Here is a 15,617-nt window from a genome sequence, read left to right as displayed (position 1 = left end):
ACACTTTTATATGTACTAGTCCCTTTCCTTCCTAGTGATTTTACACCACCCACATGAAAGTGGTTCATTAGGAGGGATTTTTTTAATTTTTGAATTAAAGAACCGGATCGAACAAAATGGTTCAATTTCGTTTTCTATTTTTTCTTTTTTAAAAAAAGAACTAGTACATGAATTTTTTAGATGGCTTTTTAAACAATTTAATAAACCTAGGCTCTTTCTAGGCTTTCTATTAAGAAAAATTGGCTTGGTTCAATTTGGCTTTCGAAATATAAAACGACCCAAAAAAAAATTAAAATTTTCTAATTGGTTTTTTCAGTTTGATATCCCAGATTAATTTTTTCAATTAATTTTATAGTTAATTTGGTTATTTTGGTCGCCACCGCTGCACCTGTATTTTAGCTAGCAACATCAAATGATTGTAAGATAACATAGATATTAACCATCTAGGTGGTGACCCAGTGGTAAAAGCTTGGGACCAAGAGGTTTGCTCCCTCTGTGGTCTCAGGTTCGAGCCCTGTGGTTGCTCATATGATGGCCACTGAAGGCTTATATGGTCGTTAACTTCAGGGCCCGTGAGATTAGTCGAGGTACGCGCAAGCTGGCCCGAACACCCACGTTAAAAAAAAATAATAATAACATAGATATGCTCTTAGGCAGAGATCGCTTTTGGACTTGATAAATTCATTGTTTATTACACACTATTTAACCACAAAAAGACTCGATTCAGCCCCATGAACATTTTCACTGAACAACCACCTGTGGCAAGCAATTTCTTCCACTAGATGCCATTATCCTCTTGCACCACCCCAGTCAAAGCTTGCTGCAATATTAAAACGAGCAGAGCTTGCAAGTTTCAGCTTTTGAATAACCATTAAGCAATAGAAATGGAGAGCAGTGTGATATCGAGTACCTTAAAGCATGAGAGAGTGTACTGCACATCACTTGCTGAAATTTGGTGGTGAAAGGCAACCCTAATGCTGAAAGTGGTAAAAAAGATGAGAGAACAACTCAACATTAGATGGCTATATATACATCTTCATGCACCATAACCTTAAAATTCGCTATGGCTGCTGGTATAAATAACAGTTGTGAATTCGTGCGATGCAACACTAAATGAAATGTGTGGTCTTTGTTCTATTTTGTTCTTTTGCTAGAGTCATGGATATATTTGGGGTTCAAACGCACCTGATTGGACTCTCTTGCATTATAAGTATACCATGCTGTTCCAAGTTCTTGCACAGCTTTTCTGCTGCGCCCTCGACTACGTCGATATATATCTGGTCAAACAAAATTATAAATTTACACTGTAAATGTACCATGCTGTTCCAGAGGTGTTCTCATATTCGTGCAAAATCTTGTTGGAACTATGAAAAGATACTCAATAAAACAAAGGGAAGCAATAGCAAGAAAGAAGTTTCCAATCCAAGCTGAAGTGAAGAACTGTGACTTGCACATTTGAGAACTTTGGCAATAAAGGTACTTACAATATTGGTTTCCACAGCAGCAACATTCACTCTTAGTCCTTTAATTTGATTCAGCCCCTCTAATGAAGTAAAGTTAAAAAGACATTCAGTAACTCTATATTGCAAAGCAATGGAAGGGAAAGGTCAGAAACAATGGCATGTAAGACACATAAATAGCCAGACCATGTACCTGCTAGCATCTTAGCTTTCTTGTGATCATCCTCGAGCTTTGAAACATTCTCTTGTACACCAACTAAAGCAGCAGCACAAAGGACACCGACTTGTCTCATTCCACCTCCTAAGGTTTTTCTGAGGATTCTAGCCTAAAGAGAACATATGCAAAAAAAAAAAGAGTTTGAGACGATTTCTGCCAGAAAACAGAATAGCTGGTGTTATTCCTCAGTGTAAATCTCCATCCCAACCTTGGCAACAAAGCTTTTGGAACCAACAATAACAGAGCCAACTGGTGCACCTAAACCTTTTGACAGACACACCTGGTTCAAAATTTTGAGATTAATGAAGGAGCAGAATTCTTTAATTGAACATGTATCATTTGAGAAAGAAAGTGACTATTAGTTTCTTGGCCACATAATCATACCGAAACTGAATCTGCATCCTGTACAAGCCTACTAACAGGAACTCCAAGTGCCTGAGATATCAATATTTTTGAATCAGATACTGAAAACTTTAGCTTGTATATGCTTTTGCCTAGCATGAAAAAAAAAATGGAGCATTTGCTTTATCTCAATCAACAGATGGATGATAGAGCAATGCATGCTCCAACTTACTACAGTATTCATAAATCAGCATATTGAAAATTCTTTTACTCACAACTGATGCATTAAAAATGCGAGCCCCATCAATGTGAAGCTTCAAACCATGCTTTTTAGCTAATTCTCCAACTCTGTCAGTATATTCTACAGACAAGCATCTACCACCGCAGCTGCATTGATTAGAAATCATCCCATAAGACATAACAGCTGAACTAAATAAGTCGAAGGTGCCAAAAAAAACGATGAATCACTTTCCAATGATACTGAAATTTCAGAAAATTAGATAATAAGAAAGAAGACAATCCATATATACAATTGAATCATCTTCTATGTGATAGTAAAATGTTGTAAAGGTAAATTATCCTTGCAAATCATCCAAGACAACTCTGAATTCCTAGGTGCAGAATCATTATGAGCATAAAACAGAACATAACAAGTTATTGTATTTCTCATACATATTCACACTTCTGAGAGGGTTGCAAGATGATATAATATTCACTGCTAATGAATTAACATCTACGAAAGGAGCATTTATATGTCCCAGTTGATTTGCAGCAGGGTTGATTTATTCTTGGTCATAACCTTGATACATAGAATTGTCAAGAGTAAAATCATCTTCCTGCTTACAAAAAATAAGATGATAAATATCCCAGCAGTGGATATGCTAGTCAGTATCAACTCGGTTGAACAAAAATTCCAAATCTGAGTCAATATAGAAGCAACAACAGAGAACATGAATTCACCAGGACAATCCTGATGCTCCATTAAGTTTCATAGTCACATAATTATTTTTTACTTTCCTTTAAAAGTTCCTTCAAATCCAATTCTAGATGAGTAATTCTCTGTTAAAATTCAAAATCCACCCAGTTGCACTATAAGAAACATTTATTGTTTAACATTCGTAGAAGTTACCAACATCAGTTGCAGATGGCAAACCTACTTGTCAGAAGCATCCCGCCTCACATAAGACTAATAAAGCAAAAGGAAAGTGAAAAAATAAAATAAAAAAACTTTATCAAACCAAATCTATCAACTGTCCCTCTCAGCAAATTACAGGAAGGTGAAGTTCACTCCATTTTTTTTAATTCAAAATTAGGAGATGTGCATCTTCTATCTGCAGTGATACTATCACTGAGCTCCTTAACAATGGCAGACAACCAAGGGAGAAATCAATGTGGTCCTCACATGCAAGGTGATAACAATAAAATACATTCAAGGAATATGCCAACATTAAAATATGAACTCAGCTTCCCAAGCCACAAAAGATTAGTATAATAGAATAACCAGGCCCTCTGAAACAAGTAGGATAAACCATTGTGCAACATAAAAAATACTCACCTGCCTTGTGAATTCTCCAAACAGATAAGTCTAGTAGTTGGATAAACAATCTCCCCTCTTGGATCTCTGATTGCAGCTTCAATTAAATCAATATCCATCGTTCCATCCTCATTATTCTTCACGGTTCGAGGATGAACACCTCCAATTGTTGAGATGCCTCCATTCTCATAAATATGGATATGAGACTTACTTCCAAGTATCACCTCGCTTCCCCTAATGTTACAATGCACAAGCACACTAATAAGGTTACTCATGGTGCCTGATGGAACAAATAGAGCCGCCTCCTTGCCCATGATTTTCGCCATTTCAGTCTCTAACCGCAACGCACTCGGGTCGTGACCCAAAACATCATCATCAACCTCAGCATTTGCCATAGCAGCTCTCATTGCTTCAGTTGGTTTGCTGACAGTGTCAGACCGGAGATCCACCGTTCTTGTCACCATTCTTGCTAAGAAGTACAATGTTACAAAAAAAATATGTCAGTCTATGCTACGAGATTCATATCTTCACATACATCTACAAAAATGTGAATTCATGACTTCAAATGAATAATTCCAAACAGATTAATTCTTACAGTGTCGACTTTCTGCAACCATTTTGGTTGATCCACGAAAATATCCTTGTAATCGTTAACAAAGTTTGAAAATATAGAGCAATGCTTGAAATTATCTATTGTGAAGAAAAATTAAATTAATCACAAGACTGCTGGGTTTTAACTTTTAACCCCCTCGTAACCAAAAATAAGGTAACCACAAAACTCACAAGTCATGACAATTTCTACCCCAACAGTCATTTTTACAAGTAACAACGTAGAAATTTATTTAATACAGAACCGAAGTTAAAGACCTGGTCAGAAACCAAATTCAACTAAACTTGATCCTTAATTGAAGTGGGATTTGTCCTAGTCACTGGTAATATTGTTGAGATGCCCTGGTCAAAGCAAAAACTGCGAGGGCTCAGCACAGCGAGTCCAAAGCATCTTGAACTAGTCTTAAGGGAAACTGGAGAAATTTTTTAGCTAAAACCGACGAAAGAATTTGATAAAAGGCAGAGGGAGAGAGAGATGGACTACCCGTGCAACTTCCTATTCTTTTCTGTTCTTAACCCCTAAAAATTTTGAACCTTTAAACTTGATATCAAGAAAGTTTCTCGATTGGACTGACTACCCACTTCCTTAAATTCTGCACACATGCAAGAAATATGAGAATTTCAACAGAGAGTACTTGTATTATACACTCTAAGCTGGTATATTTGCGTATATAAATTCAGAGAAGCCAATCTAACTTGCATGTCAGCATGAACAGACAAAAGCTACAACAAAAAGCACTAAATTACCAGCAAATCAACTCGATAATCTTTCAGCTATCACACTTTGCAGCACAAAAGTTGAGCCCAAAAGGAACACTTTCATTTAGCCCACAATCCGTGACATTTTATAGCTCCAAGAAACCATCAAAAGTCGTGCAAGTCATCTTTAAATATATATGTAATTCGTCTAGATTCCAATAAACCCACCTAATCCGCCAGCAACTAAATTGCATTATCCTAACTATTGTATGTTAAACTCCACCCAAGTCTATATCAAATGATTTTTTTCATTTCCTAACGTGAAAGGTCTAAATTATCATTTAATAATAAATTATTTTCACCACGTTATATGTTAAACTATTATTCACATCATAAACAATAACATTACCGTAATGACATAACATAAATATATTATAAGACATTATAATAACAAAAAATCATATTTTAATTAATAAGATGTAATTGTAACTAAATTGTATTATCCTAACATGGCAAAATTCATATCAAATACAATCATATTTTTAAAATTTAACATTAAACAAATTCATCATAAATTAAACATAATTCATGATATGAGATTTTATTGATATTTTAATGCTCAATTGCATTAAATCAAACACAAATAAATAGAAAATTAATATAATTAAAAAATACAAAATTCATCAACTTATCAACAATTCAACAAAACATTTAACTCGTCATAATTTTACCGCAGTCATGCTCTCGTCCATGAAATCATAAAGCGTAATTAATTGATTTCAATAATACACATAAAATCTCTAATTCGACAACTTAACATCAATTAAAAGCAACATATAATTAATTAAAATAAATATTTCATAATTAATTTAACATATTTTCATATTCAATTATATCAAATCAACACTAATTGATTATATGCTTAACTAATTTCACAGTAATTCAACAAACCCTAAATTCAATCCAAACAATTATTTTATTTCAACCAAACAAAACATAAATTTATAGCAATATAATATATTTACCTTACTTATAGGACTAGAAAAAAAATTGGGGGTGGTGGTGGTAGCGGTGACGAGAAATAGATCGATCAATTTTAAACATAAAAACATCCAATAATGCTTACATACCTCTAATGGGTTTGATTTTTTATTGTTAAAGGGCTAAATGAAGCTGTTTGGTGGGTTTTGTAGAGAGAAAGTGAGGGCGTCGATCGGTTATGGGAGAGATAGGTTGTTACTGTGTGTTTGTTCTGTGTTCTTTGATGTGGGTTTAAGTTTTCATTGATGTCGTGCTTCTGAAGCGTGACATCTATTTTGTCGTTTTTCAGAAGTGTGACAATGTTAAAGTATGTTATTTTATTAAAAAAATTTTAAAACGGTACTATTCAGCCAAATCTTTACCTTTTATGATGCTAGTTTTTTTATTAAAACAAAAAAAACTCTTTAAATATATACAATGTAATTCAACAAAATTCCAAGAAATCCACCTAACCCGCCAGCCACTGTATATGAAACAAACCCTCGTGCTTTCTCAGAGTTGATCATATAATTAAAAAGAGAATAGATCACCTTGGAAGTCTTTTAAAATTGCAAAAATCTCGAACAAGAATCCAAAAAACAAACCTAACCCAATAGAAAAGACAAGAAATCTTTAACTAAATCAGTACTGCCCGTCCTTACAAATAGAGAATGCCAGGATAAAACTCCACCAGCATAGACAGATACATGCATGGTTGAACAAATATAAAATAAATTTATTTCTAACATAATTTTATAATAAATTCATGTAATTTCTCCCTTCTGACAGTAACTTGATGATACTCTCAACTGGTGGAATGCATGCGCATAATCCAGCAAAACGACAGTTAATTAAGGTAGCTTTCTTGTGCGTTTCTTCTTGTAAATTGTGCTTGATTTTGCCTTGAATATATAGTTTATTTAATCAGATCACACAACCTAATCCTTTTATCTAGGATTATCATATGAACTGGATTCATATATATAAGTAATTTCTTGATTGGTTGGTGTAATAAATAGACCTTGCATGCATGCTCATCGAATAATTTATGTACAATAATTCTAATGGTTGAAGGACCATATATGCTTTCTAATTCATTCATTCTTGACTTGAAAATCTGTCTTGTATTCTTCATGCTTAGCGTATATAATATGTACAGAAATAAAAAAAAAATAAAAAATTGACTCGGTGCAAGACTTGAGTTATAAAGAGTCACGACATTGTTTTTTTTTTTAAAAAAATAATTAATTAGTTTTAATTAAATCGGACGTTTTTTAAGAACCAACCACTACAACGAGGGTCGGTACTCAAATCATGTTTAATATAAGTGGGTTTCTATCATGTAAAAAATTAATTTAGAAATTGACATAATAAAATAAAAATGTAAATGTTAATTAGTGGGCAAATTTTAATTTGGGACTTAGTAATTGACAATCTCTCTTAAGAAGATCTGGGCCTGTTGTTGCTATTGAGCTATAGCTAGTGTATAACCCTGTTTAGGATAAACCTGTTTTTTTTAAATAAAATTAAAAAAATTCAAATTATTTTTTTTATTTTTTTAATTATTTTAATATGCTGATATTAAAAATAAATTTAAAAAAATAAAAAAATATATATTTTTAATATATTTTTAAATAAAAAACATTTTAAAAAATAATTATAACTTTAATTAGCGACAATCGGACCCCGAACTCATAACTTCATTTTCTTACGTGGGATTGCGATGTAATAGGCCCATCTAGATATCATCAAACCAGGCTTTAAAGGTAAGACAGCTTAGCCCAAAGTATGTATATTTAGGAGCTAACAGATCAATGCCCAAAAGTGCATTGGGTGAGCGGATATGGAAGCTACTGAAACGAGCCTAGTAACGTTGGATTGCTGGTCTTTAATGTGTAATGCTCTTGGAAATAAATAAAAATATTATATTTTTTTAAATTTATTTTTTATATTAATACATTAAAATGACTCAAAAACACACAAAATAATAATAATAATAATAATAATTTGAAGCTAAAATATAAAAATTCCTGACACCAATGCCAAACACCACCTGACCCATTGGTTAGTTTTCATTATGATAGAAGAGGCCATTTACCAATATGGCTAAGAGCAACAAAATAAAAGAGAGAAGTCCTTTCTGTGCGAGTGGAATTTGAACCTGAATATCATTAACTTTTTGATAATGCATGGACCTCCAATATTTAGAAATCCCAAATGGTAAAATTAAAAAATTCTTGAAGCAAAGCTGATGACATAAGAAACAACTGTAATAAGACGTAGCTCCAGGCCACCATTGTTGAAGCTTGTCACATATTACAGCCGAAGTATCTGCCATTACGTGGAAACTCGTCCCTCACCAACTTCTAAATTGTGGCAGGAACATTTAGAAAAAATCTCAACCAATGGGACACAAGTACACAAGTATGATAAGCTCAAGCCAATGGGGCACAAAACCTATCTGACAAACTCGAACAGACCAGGGTCCATGGCCCTCAGCTACTATTTATTGATTCATTACAAAATCTCTCATCCATTAATTGAATACTCAACACAGGAGAAGTGAGCACAGCATATATCCTTCATTAAAATAAAGGGTTCCTCAGCCTAATAACAGCTACACCGAACAGAAAATGCAATCAGATTAGTTCTTTACCTGGTTCTTTTGGTCATTCAAAACAGAACGAAATGATGGGCTTCCATCTCCAGTTCTGGTAAAAAACAAGAAAGACAGGAAAACTCCCCAACATCCCTGATTAACCACTACAACAATAATCATATCATTATCAGGCAGCAACATGAGAGATTAACCTTGGAACCGTGCTTCATTCATTCACAGAAATTATTGAAGAATAGAGGAGTATTTTTCATGGGTTCTTCAGCAGTTTCTCTCCCTTGATGAACAATCAGGACACTTTCCCCATCTAATTCTGAACTCGCCTATTCAGAGCTAGTAAGATCCACAACAATGACAGGCAATTTTCCTTCATCCTTCAATTGATTGACTTTATCATCTCCGCCACTGGAAACCTGCATCACATCAGCAGTGGCAAAGCCATCAACTCTTTCTTGTATACTCTCTCCTTCAATGGCAGCTGAGCTGTCCTTCATAACTTCTGTAATTATAACAGCATCACCAGCATCCACGCCAACAGAATCATTATTCACCTTATTCTCCACTGCAACGGCAACTTTAGATATAATATCTCCTCTGTTTATTGAGTCCCCTGTTGGAACTGGAACTCCATTTTGGTTATTTATATCTGAACCAGAGGGACAAGTACCAGAAGCTTCATGGCCACTACCTTGTACAAGTGTTGTCCGCACCTCATCAGAAGGCACATTGTTGGTAAAGCTTGTATCTGTGGCCCGTGCACTGTGCACCTTCTCTGAATCAACATCCATTTGCTGATCTGAAACTTTTTCATCAGATGAACCAACCGGCAAAGAACTTCCAAGTTCATCTGAAGGCATAGGATCAGAAGGCACATTGTTGGTCAAGCTTGTATCTGTGGCCCGTGCACTGTGCACCTTCTCTGAATCAATATCCATTTGCTGATCTGAAGCTTTTTCATCAGATGAACCTACCGGCAAAGAACTTCCAAGTTCATCGGAAGGCATAGGCTCAGACAGTTCAGTGTTCAGTATGGCAGCTTGCTTTGCTGTGGCTTGGGCCAACTCAAGGGCACGATTCTTTGCAGCAATTTCTTCTTGTTGTATGGCTAGTGCTCTGTAATTAATTATGAGCTGTTGTATCCTTTCTAGCTCAGCAACAAGATCTCCATATCTCCTTTGCAAAGTTTGCTCTAGCTCCTTTTGCTTCTGAACTTCCTCCCAAAGACCATTGATCCTGTGTGATGCTGCTAATTGCTCTTGCCTCTGCAAAGCTTGGAAGCACTCCAGTTCTGTTCCAGCGGTGTCCATCTGCTTTAAGGTCACCTCAATTGGAGGCAAAAGTTGCCTTTCTGCCCGTATCTGATCATTCAAAAATCAGCAATTTAGTAACCTAAGAATTGTGATCTTGACAAGCACTATGGGTGAATGGGAAAAACATAAGATCATACTAGAGATCAGTATTCTTGGGTTCTAAAGTCAGTAAATCTACAGATCTCACTACAAAGTTCCCTGGGATTGGCTTTCAGCCTTTCCTGTGCAGCTTAGGTAAAAGGTGGAAAAGGCCCTTACCTCCTTTTGTCTTACTAATTGTATAGCATAGTATTAGAGAGCCATGCCCATATTTTGTGCTCACAGCTAACAGACAATTCTCCTTTAATAGGTTTCAATCGCTAACATTTAATTAGTTGTATACAGAAAAAACAAGGGAAAAAACACCAAAAACTGAGAAGAAAAAAAGCATGATATTGCAGGAAGTTATATAGCATTGGATATCTTAATACAGTGAGCATCAGAGAGCCATGGCCACATTTTGTGCTCAAAGCTAACAAACGAATCTGCTTCAATTGGTTCTAATAGCTAATATTTTATTTCTTATATCCAGAAATAGAAAGGGAATAATATGAAAAACAGAAAAATGAAAGCACGATATCACAGGAAGATATATTGCATAGAGATCTTAATACAGAGATTGGTGCTTCTGAATTTGATGGAGTTGATTATAAAGCAACTGCCAAATAAATTCTTTTGAACCTTTGGACCTCCAACAAAATAATCAAATAATCTCGCAGCAATTTATGTGGCACCATCAAAGGGCTATAACTATATTCTACAGCAAAGATAAAATGCAACACTCTTTTAATGTGCTCTTTGAGATCACCAAATTCAGTGACCATAAATTCATTAAAAACATCAATTTGGACAATAGAAACTGTGCGGATACTGAGAACTGAAAAAAGGCTGTGAAAACTCAAACAAACAGAAACCAATAATAATTAACACAGTAATTTACTAATTAAATGGGAAAAAAAGTTCATATAATTTTCCACGAGAGAGAAAATCAATGACAAGTTGCATGTCAAAAGGAAAGAAAATAACAGCCAAAGGAGTGGCAGTAACATAAAGTACGCCTACAGTCCGAACAAAGAACCAGTTGTTTTACCAAATCATACCTGATAACCTTGAGTGAGAACATTGACCTTCTTCTCAAGCCTTAATGCCTTCTCCCTTTCAGCCTCTAACCTTGTTTTCACAATCTCAAATTCATTCTGCAATGCCGCAAGTTTCTCCATGTTTCCAGCAACACTGGAGAGACCATAAGCATTGCGAGTGGGGAAGTACATGAGGTCATTTATGCATGTTTTGTGTGCTTCAATAAATTCATCAAGGGATTCATCTTCATGTCCCATAGCTACACGTATGTACTGAGCTTCCACTTTTATCAAATTATCAGCCTGCAGAGAAGAATGTGATCGTCAGTCAGTGAGCAAATGGACAATCACTCTTCACTACACATGCTTGTAAGGTCCTCAATGACAATACATTTTTCAATATCACAAATAAAATTAGAATACAAGATCAAAGGAACATCCAGAAAACTTGCCAATCTGCATTTATTGAATACATATCCAACACAAATTGTAAATTATTGCCTTGTATGCTGTATCTCAAGATGGAAAAAAATGACTACCAAGATAAAAACAATGAGAGAACATAAATTAACATCAGGAAATATATGGGTTTAAAGATACATGGCAAATTCATCTGCATTGACAAGCAAGTAAAAATGCCCGTCCATTCACTCATGGTAAATGACATGCAAGTAGAATGCCCATACATTCACTCGTGGTAAATAGGTTGTAACACGTATGCCCATGCATTCACCCGTGGGAAATAGGTTGTGGCCACATAGGTGTTACAAAACTCACAAGAGTGAATTGTTAACATTTTTTGGCACATTGTCTCCAAGGAAGGAATTGGCAATGATATCACAAAAGATAGAAGTGTAAACTATGATGTACACAGCATAAAGCGAGTTCAAAAATAGTTTTGCAAAAACAATTTGATAGCTGAGTTTTTACCCTAAATCTTTAAATCGGGAACATGTTCAGAATTCGGTGAAGTTACAATAGAAATTAAATTAAGAGGTAGAAGGTGCAAAATAAAGCTTCTATGTTCCTAATGTACATATCTTCCATCAGACTTCAAAATTATAGGACCCACCATGTTGGGGAATCATGAGAAATGCAACGTTGAAATAATGGAAGATGCATGAAAAAATTTCAATACAATGGGAGAACCACAATATATCATCCAAGAAGGTAATTAATTTGAAAGGTGAGTCATCATGTAACATGATGGCCAGCTGCAATACCCATTCCCAAGGTGAATAGCAAAACAACTACATCACAGGGATTAGTATAAAGTTGGAATCAAAATAAATGCACAGATAAAAGGTAACAGCACGTATTTAGAACCATCTTTGTATCTTCTCATCAATGATCTGCCACAAGGTCACTCATTTCCTAATCTTCAGCTTCTGTTGAGCCTCTATGTCACTCAAGGTCAAATAATAGAAAATGAGACAAGATCTTCCACAATTTAGCATGTCAAAAAGGCATGGCTTCTTGGCAGACAAAATTTGAAAGGAAAAAGGATATGATTTCAGTTAAGAATGTAGTTCAAAATGAGGCTTTCCATTACTGCAATATAGGGAAGAAAAAATAGCCACTACTGACATTGACTATGACTGAATGTTACTCATGCTTATAACATTAATAAATTAGTCAAATCCTGCTAAGTTGAAATTCTGATAGTTATTAATGAATTTAAAATATATATGTGTGTGTGTGGGTGGGTGGGTGTAGAAAGTGTAATCCTTAGGCTACACAAAGGGAGAAACTGCCATGGACACCAAAAGTAACATGGAAGGTTTTCCTTGATATAATTACCTTCAAAGAGTTAAAAGGTATAGGAAATATGAATTAGGAACATTAAAATGTGGTATTCATGCAGCTACATACACGACAGACACAACGTGCTGAACAACAGTAAATGTTTGACAAGGAGCTAAGTCCATAATCAACTAAATTAAGCACAAGCACATAAGGTCATACGCACACAAACAAACAAAAATAAAGACATTCGAAGCATGACCACAGAAAGAATAATAAAATTATGAAAAGGAAGAATATGTAATTTAGCAATGACACAATAAACATATACTTGTTTCAGCTCATCTTCTTCAAAGTCCTCTATCATAGGGATAGAAGCAGCAGATCTTTTTGAAGGGTGCTTGGAGCCTTTCTTTTTCTCCTTGCTTGGCTTCTCTTCAAGTGGATACTTTGCATTATCATGTTCTAGTAAGGCTAAAAGCTCCTTTCTTATCATTTCATCAGCCTGTTCAATTGATGTAGGAGGAACAAAGGAACTCTTATCCCCATCAGCTCTCAGCAAAGAATCTCTAATTAATTCCAATGATGCCGTAGGAGGCCGAGGGAGTTCCCTTTGCAGTACTTTTGATCTCTTCCTAAGTAATGCCTGCAGCCGGGCTTCTTCCGCAGCTTTTTCCCTCGCTATTCTATCAGACATATCCTCTTCAATCTTCTCCTCTGGTTCTTCATTGTCTTCTGGAGGCAGTTGGATGACTATCTGGTATTCATTCTTGGGTTGTGGAAGATTACCAAGACCAGAACGCAGATTCCTTCTCAGATCAGCCTGTCTTCGTTGCTCAAGTTTTTCAGTATCATGTATATCCATATCTTCATTTATATGGAGTTCATCCCTGATGGGAGTTCCTTTTGGGGTGATCCCAAAAGAGTCCCTTGATGGTGTCATACCAATTCTGGGAGTCAGACCAACACCGCCAGGAGTTGCAGAAGGAGTCAGCATTGGGTTTGGCGTCTGAATCTCCCGTTTCTTAGGGGTAACTCCAGAAAAATCTGAAGGGTGCAAATCAGGATTCTCTCCTCCTAATAATGGTGTTTGTGACTCCCTCAACCGTGCTAGGTTTTCAGCTTCCATCATTATAGCGTCACCTTTACCAGCAGGAGTTCTTTGAGGGGTTCGTAGAGGTGTCATTCCTTGCCGTGGTGTTTGGGCATAGTTTGCTAAAAGAGCACGTGTTGCACCGCTCCCTTCCATGAGTTCCTCGCTTCCTGCAAGAAGATCACTAGCATACCCCATCTTCGCAATGTCCTCCAATTCATGATCTGAAATCTGTGGTGCAGGAAGCATCAATTTTGACCTCTTCCTAACCGTTTCTGGATCATTCAGCTTGTTTGCTTGTAGAATAGCTGATGGGGCATCTTGCCTTTCAGCAATTTTATTCTTTGCAGCATCCTGCTTTCTTAACTGTGCTTCAATATCCATCCTTTTTTTCCCTTCAATTTCTTCAATAGTGGTCGGGAACTTAGGCTGTTCCACAGGTCTATCTTCGTCAGCAACATCATAAAATCCAGGAGGAGGTCTCTTCTCAAAGGGAATTTCAGAATTATAGTCTATCCCCTTCCTTTTCCTTCTCCGATGCCTATTATCAATACCAGCAGCCTTCAGTTCCCTCCTTTTCTGCAAGGAAGCAAGCCTCCTCGCTTCTTCAAGCTGTTTCTCCCTAGCCTTTCTTTTAGCCTTTTTACCTTTCGTATTTGCTAACCTAGCTCGTGCTTCCGAAAGCATCTCCTTCTCATCCTCATCCATATCAACAGGATCCGGACGTGCAGGCTTAGATTCTGGGTTCGGATCAATCTCACCAGGACGCAACTTCCGTGGATCATCACCAGGATCATAGTTGTCGTCCTTAACACAAGCTGCATCAAGCAGCTTCTCGTAACGCTCAAGGCATTGTGAAGGAGTACGTCCAACAATCGGGGCAATCGTCCTCCACTGCGTGGGCATGAGCTTAGCAAGATGAAGCAATTTCTCATCCTCTTCTCTAGTCCACTCGGTCTGCAAAAATCCCAACATAAAAAAAAGATACAAAATTCACTGTCTTGCATTTATCAATAAAACCACTACAGTTTTCATAATCCATAAATCACTACAACAGATAAAAATGTTTTTTTTTTCCTAATTTTCTCACAAAACCAATCAAAATTCTAGAGACCCACTTAACCATTTATCAAAAAAAGGACTAGACTATCATTATCCAAAAAATAAAAAACGATCTTTTACTAAATAATCACTCAAAAAACCCTAAAAAATAAATCCCAGTTAACCATTTATTAATAAAAACACTACACTGTCATTATCCATCCAAAAAATAAAACGATAATTTATCTTAAAAAAAAAAATCAAACCCAGGAACCAAAACCCAAGAAGGGTAAAAATAAATAAAGAAAAGGTAAAGTATGACAAATACATACCTTTTTAATGGAAGGATCAAGCCACTCATACCAACGAGCTTTACATTGCTTAGCAGATTTACGAACAAGAAGAGAAGAAATACGAGCCCATTGGTTTTTGCCATATTTCATAACAGCCGCTTTTAGAATTTCATCCTCCGTGTTCTTCCATACTCCACCTTTTATCATGATCCTCATCTTGCTTGCCTTTTCTTTTGAATCCCACTAAGCTCTCTTTTAGATTTTCTATGAAGCAGAAGCAGAAGATTTAGGGTCTCTGTGTTTCTCTTTCTGGTCACTCTGGCAAGCAAGCTAGCAAAGCATGAGATATAAGACTTTGCGCACAAATCTTTTTTTTTCTTTCCTGATTGATAATGAATGAATCTGAGCTGAAGAAGTTTATAATTTATTGGGCCATCCAATTTCGAAGCTTGTTGTATCGGACTTTGGGCGTTTTCTGTTATACCTTTGGGCTTGCCCATTTTCTTAGATATTTCGATACG

General features: G+C 35.9%; 2 protein-coding genes across 5 annotated transcripts; both read right to left on the bottom strand.

Moving 5' to 3' along the window:
- Positions 1-644: 644 nt before the first annotated feature.
- LOC7487703 (low-specificity L-threonine aldolase 1) lies at positions 645-5,068 on the bottom strand. Of its 4 annotated transcripts, none has more exons than XM_002319070.4 (10): positions 4,910-5,068; positions 3,575-4,022; positions 2,295-2,406; positions 2,062-2,112; positions 1,886-1,957; positions 1,654-1,786; positions 1,485-1,543; positions 1,186-1,277; positions 911-977; positions 645-820 (listed from the first exon to the last, which is right to left on the bottom strand). In XM_002319070.4, exons 2-10 carry the CDS (start codon positions 4,015-4,017, stop codon positions 779-781), a joined length of 1,071 nt encoding a protein of 356 aa, XP_002319106.3. In that variant the 5' UTR covers positions 4,018-4,022; positions 4,910-5,068; the 3' UTR covers positions 645-778. The 4 variants fall into 4 exon arrangements, with proteins under 4 accessions (XP_002319106.3, XP_024439175.1, XP_024439176.1 ...); XM_024583407.2 differs by lacking the exon at positions 4,910-5,068 and adding an exon at positions 4,647-4,775; XM_024583408.2 differs by lacking the exon at positions 4,910-5,068 and adding an exon at positions 4,421-4,638.
- Positions 5,069-8,444: 3,376 nt separating this feature from the next.
- LOC7487702 (cell division cycle 5-like protein) lies at positions 8,445-15,491 on the bottom strand. Its single transcript, XM_024583247.2, has 4 exons — positions 15,136-15,491; positions 13,001-14,719; positions 10,948-11,229; positions 8,445-9,856 (listed from the first exon to the last, which is right to left on the bottom strand). Exons 1-4 carry the CDS (start codon positions 15,310-15,312, stop codon positions 8,822-8,824), a joined length of 3,213 nt encoding a protein of 1,070 aa, XP_024439015.1. The 5' UTR covers positions 15,313-15,491; the 3' UTR covers positions 8,445-8,821.
- Positions 15,492-15,617: the final 126 nt, after the last annotated feature.

This window comes from Populus trichocarpa, chromosome 13 (genome assembly GCF_000002775.5).
Source record: "Populus trichocarpa isolate Nisqually-1 chromosome 13, P.trichocarpa_v4.1, whole genome shotgun sequence".
NCBI classification, from domain to species: Eukaryota; Viridiplantae; Streptophyta; class Magnoliopsida; order Malpighiales; family Salicaceae; genus Populus; species Populus trichocarpa.
The sequence above is the reverse complement of the archived record's forward strand: the minus strand, read 5'-3'. Positions and strand labels throughout refer to the sequence as shown.